Genomic DNA, 5,556 nt, shown 5'->3' with positions numbered 1-5,556 from the left:
TAATCAGTGTAGGTGACTGTTAATGGATAAATGGATAAAAATATGGCATATGCACACACGTGTATGTTTACATATGTATACATACATGCATGATACATATATGGTGGAATATTCAGACAAAGAAGAACGAAAGCTTGTCATTTACAACAAAACTGGAGGACATTATGTTAAAACAAAGTAAGCTGAACACAGAAGGCCAATTATTCCATGTTATTTTACCTGGGTGGAAATTAAAAAGAAAAAAAGTTCACCCAATAAACAGAAGCTAGTAATTAGATTTCAAAATTGACTTAAAAGTAGAAGATGTGGGCTCAAAGCAGAGAGGTGGATGAACATAACCAATTCACAAATGTATCCCTACATGGAAAAAAAACCACCGTAAATTCCGTTCATCGGTGCAATAAAAATACTTCTTTCACTCTTAAAAAAAGTAAATGTAAGGCATCCATTCTGTTCTCTGTTGACGCCGTCTCAGGTTCAGTTAGTTGTTAATCCCAGGACTTTCTTTAGCGCAGCTTTCATGTCTTTGTTTCGAAGACTGTAGATAAGTGGATTTAAGAATGGAGTCACTGCTGAGTAAATCAAAGTGACAACCTTGTGCATTCCTGCGGAACGTCCTGATGTGGGGCTCACATACATCACCATCAGGGTCCCGTAGAAGAGAGACACTACTGTTAGATGGGACCCACATGTGGAGAAAGCTTTCGCTCGACCCGCACCAGACGGAACACGAAGCACAGCTCTGAGGACCAGCGTGTAGGATCCCAAGATGGAGAGGAAAGGCCCAAAGATAATCAGGGAGTTGAAAGTGTAACATGTAAGCTGAATGGAAGGGGCAGGGACACAGATCAGTGCAAACAGTGGTCCCGGATCACACACATAATGGTCAATGATGTTAGGTCCACAGAAAGGAAGCTGGGAGATGAGAATAATGGGGACCGGATAGCAGAGGAATCCACCCACCCAGCACACACAGACCAGGATTACGCAGAACTTTCCAGTCATGATGGAGGGGTAATGTAGTGGACGACAGATGGCGACATATCGATCATAAGCCATAATTGATAAGAAGAAACACTCTGTTGTACCAAGGGAAAAAAATAGATAGAATTGGAAGAAACAACCAGAGAAGGAGATGGTCTTAGTCTCAGAGAGAATGTTGAGTAGCATGTTCGGGACGGTGGAGGAAACATACCAGATCTCTAAAAAGGCGAAGTTTCCCAAGATGATGTACATGGGTGTGTGGAGTCGCCTGTCCAATCTCACAGCGCAGACAATCGCGCCATTTCCCAGCAAGGTCAAGAGGTAGAGAATCAATATCACTGAGAAGAAAAAGCTCTGCATCTCTTTTTGAGCACTGAAACCCAGGAGAATAAACTCAGTCACAAAATGCTTTGTTTTGTTCTGGGATCCCAAAGCTGTTAGGAAAGAAGGAAGAAATGAGTGATGATCACCATTCATAGATTTTGCGAACACGTTTCTGGCGAATGTTCTATTGGACATTATCTCATTAGATGCAAATGCTAAAAGGAAGTGTAGGTCATCCTCCTCTTTCACACAGTAACTCACAGATGTATTGGAGATGGGTTTGGAATAAGCTCCATTTAATTTCAAACATTCCTATGATTCTAAGTCTCAGTAATGGATTATCTCTAAGGATGGGTCATTGTTCCTGGGATAGTCTACATACAAGTATAAGTTCTGATAGGCTCAATGGTTTCCCTCATTTGTAATAATTAGTACAAGCCTAGGACTCTCCTAGCAGAGGACATTAGCTCAAAACCCAGATGCAAAAGGCCATATAGGATGAGGCTAAGTGAAAGGATCTCCAGGATGTGGAAACAAGAGCTTTATATTATGTGATTGTTGTTCTTAATGTACTAGGTTATTTCTCTTCTCTTTTGTTGCTCCGGTTAATCTCATATTGTTACAGTATCTGACTTTGTTACCTGGTATATTGCATGTATGTTTATTTGTTTATTTGAAATAGGAAAGGGAAGGGGGGAAAACAAGATGATTGGGAGGGGGTGAAGGGAGGGAAATGGGGACAAAAACATGAGAGGGGGTGTCAATGTGTGAGAAGTAATGCACCCTCTCTGTCGAACGTAACTGTAACTATACATTACAATAAAAACCAAAACAATAAATAAAAAATAAAAAATATATATAAAGTGGTTAAAAAAACCCCAAGTATAAGTTCTGGACACACCCTTTCATTTTGAAACAAAACTGGGTATAAATTGGAAGAAAGATAGCTGCTAAATTGCTTTCTTAGCCAGAGTTTCATACATAGAAGTCCCCCCCCCAAAAAAAAGGAGGTAAGTATGAGTCTGTGGTTAGGAGACTCAGGTGTCTTGTCTCTTTGGGGAGGCAGTGCAATCTGTAAATGTTTGAATCTGCCTGTCTAGTTTCTTCTCCAACAGCCTCCTCCCCAGCACCTGGATTTGTTGAGCAGTCCAGCTGGTTTCTCATCCTAGGAGCACTGGTTCTCTTAAAGTACTTTTTCAGAGTACCAAGACAAATTTATCTCCTTTATTTACTTCTACATACGGATCCGAGAACTTTATAGGTCAATAGAGAAATTCAGTGATGTTGACGATAAGTCAATGCTGCCTCTCATGACAGCGATGCTGAAGTCTTAAATAACTGACAGCAGATGTGATGCTCTCTACACATGATTTCTTCTGAAGCCTATATCATTTTCCCTGGTTTATCTGCACTCTCTCCTACAAGCCACGCTGCACTGTTATGCACTATGGTTTCATTACTCAGACAATGTGCTCCCTGTCAACGTCTCAGAAAAACCCCAGATCTGCTTGGGAGACTGAGTTCTGAGAGCTGTGTTTTGAAGATAGTTTGGGTAGGAAAGTCCTTGAAACTTATTCTAGAAACCAGCAAAATGGTACAAGTGAAGCTGCTGCAGCTCAAGTGGTAGAGGGCCACCCTTGAGTGTTAGGCCTTGAATTCAACCCTCAGGACTGGCAAACACACACACACACACACACACACACACACAACCACTCCCTCCCCCCACACACACTCTATGCTTTAAATTTGCTAGCAATTAAATCTTAAAAAAAATGTTTTTTGGTCCATCTTAAAAGGCTTGGGCTCCGACCCTGGCTAGCACTCTACCACTTGAGCCACAGCGCCATTTCTGCTTTCTAGTGGTTAATTGGAAGCAAGAGTTTTGTGGACTTTCATGCTCAGGGTGGCTTTGAACCGCAATTCGAGCACCTGGCTTAGATCTTAAATTCTATAGTTTGTACAGTCATTACCTTGCGTTTGTATCAATTAAATAACGAATAGAAGGGTTGCCTTAGATGTGCAGAAAGTAGAAAAGTCTTTGTTACATTAAATGAATTAGAAATTGCAACTAGACTAAATCTTTGAATATTTTGCTAACAACTTTCTTGAAGCTGTTGGCCTAGGCTCATTCATATATCCTGGTTAAAGTTCAGGACATATGGCTGGGTAAGAGCTCATTAATGTTTCTTCCATTCATTTGAAAATTAAATAACACAATAAGATATTTTGCATATTTTAAAATAGAATAAATAATATATTCTAAAATAATGTAATTTTTATTATGTTTAAGGAGTTGTAAAAGGTGTTTCAATTCAACATGTCAGTTTGTGAGTATAAGCCATCTTGATCAGTGTCATGCATTCATTGTACCAACTACATTAACTTAAAAAAGTAGTGTCATTAACCATAGTATTTATATTAATGTCACTGTCAAGTTACTTACAGAATTCCATCCTTATGCCATTTATGCAATCTATAGAGACCAGGAGGTCTGCTTCTTAGTACTTCATCAAACCTGGAGCAAACTCAGAGCAGTAAACATCTTAATGCCAGAGTAACTTTTGCTATTTATATTAACAATACTTGTAGAATAGTGAAAATTATCATTTTTTTGCTTTTGTTTTCTTTTGTGCCACTCCTGGGGCTCAAACTCAGGCCTGGATACTGTCTTTGGCATTTTGTACTCAAGGCTAGAGCTCCTCCACTTGAGCCACAGTTTCACTTCTGGCATTTTAGTGGATCATTGGAGATAACAGACTCTTGGACTTTCTTGCCCAGGCTGGCTTTGAACTGTAATTCTCAGATCTCAGCCTCCGGAATATCTAGGATTATAGGCATGAGTCACCAACAGCCAGCTGAATATTCTTTTTAATAAACATGATTATTATGAAATATGTGTTTGACCCAAGTGATTTAGTTCAGCGCATTATAATTATGTTGCTCATATATACTAAAATTACTAAGAGAAATATAACTTCAGGTACACTTTCTATAACATGCTATATTTTCTTTCTTGATTGGAAAATACAATTTATTAGACTTGTAATAAGAAGGAAAGGTTGGATATCGAATATAAATTGTTGCGCTTGAGCTGGGATATAACTCAGTGGCGAAGTACTTTTATAGCAAGTGTGAAATCCTGGGTTTGATCCCCAGTACCAAAAAATAAACCATAAAAAAGGCAACCCCCAATTGTTGTACTTTATTTACTTATTATTTAGTTATTTATCAACTGATTACTCATAGTTTATTACATTCCTCATAGTATTCTAATTTCTGAGGTTTGATAAGATAAAAAATTAAAGTCATAAAAAATAAAATAACTCGTTTAGAACTTTTTCTTAAGACAATGGAGAAGGCCCCTCAATCTGTATAGTCATATAACCAGACAGCTCCTTGAACTGTGTGTCAACAGCACACTCATCTGTATGCCTCAACGTGGTATTTATTCCAGTTGAAATAACAAAACAAATTTCTGTAGTACAGGTGATATAATACACATTATTTGACAGAAAATAGATGTTTTAGGCTTTTCTAGACAGTAGTCAGAGATCTAAGACATGAATCAACTTACCCTATTTATAGCCAGGAAATTCTTGAAACCAAGAAGAGAAAGACAATTCCAGTTCATGGTATGTGTCCTGGAACCACTCTTCTCAAGTCGCCTCCCACCTTGATATAGTTATTTGACTTCACAATATCCAAGACCTTGCTGATATTATTCATGCTGAAGTGAAATTGCAGTTATACACACAATATAGGGTCAGAGAGGCATGGATACATTTCACAGATGATTTCAAATTTCACTGCATCCTTTCTATTGCTTCATCTTCCAAAGAACATCTATCAGCAGCTCTTGGTAAATTCAAATTCCCTCTTTCGTCATCTGTTCATCTAAAGAAAAAGTAAAAATGGGCAGGTAGGGAGAAGATTAAAGAGCCTGTAAAATTGATAAGGGAGCCGGACTCTTCTCTTTTCCAGCCACTTATGAGAATTTAAGTGGCTTACCCAGGGAAGAACTCTTTTTAAATTGCAAGAGCAGAGGTTCCTCTTTTTTAGTTAAGGTATGTTTTTGGAGGCTGGGAATTATAGCTCAGTGATAGAGCACTTACCTGACATTCATAAGGCCTTAGGTTCAGCACTAGTAAAGAAAAAAACCTAGAGAATGGAGGGGGTGGGGAAAGAGACAGGGAGAAAGAGAGAAAAAGAGAAAGAGAGAGAGAGAGAGAGAGAGGGAGAGAGAGAGAG

General features: G+C 38.7%; 1 protein-coding gene across 1 annotated transcript; it reads right to left on the bottom strand.

Moving 5' to 3' along the window:
• Positions 1-477: 477 nt before the first annotated feature.
• LOC150066418 (olfactory receptor 11H6) lies at positions 478-3,761 on the bottom strand. The gene is made up of 2 exons (XM_090352914.1): positions 3,752-3,761; positions 478-1,418 (listed from the first exon to the last, which is right to left on the bottom strand). Exons 1-2 carry the CDS (start codon positions 3,759-3,761, stop codon positions 478-480), a joined length of 951 nt encoding a protein of 316 aa, XP_090209040.1.
• Positions 3,762-5,556: the final 1,795 nt, after the last annotated feature.

Source organism: Megascapheus bottae, chromosome 2, assembly GCF_031878675.1.
Source record: "Megascapheus bottae isolate mThoBot1 chromosome 2, mThoBot2.hap1, whole genome shotgun sequence".
Lineage (NCBI taxonomy): Eukaryota > Metazoa > Chordata > Mammalia > Rodentia > Geomyidae > Megascapheus > Megascapheus bottae.
The sequence above is the reverse complement of the archived record's forward strand: the minus strand, read 5'-3'. Positions and strand labels throughout refer to the sequence as shown.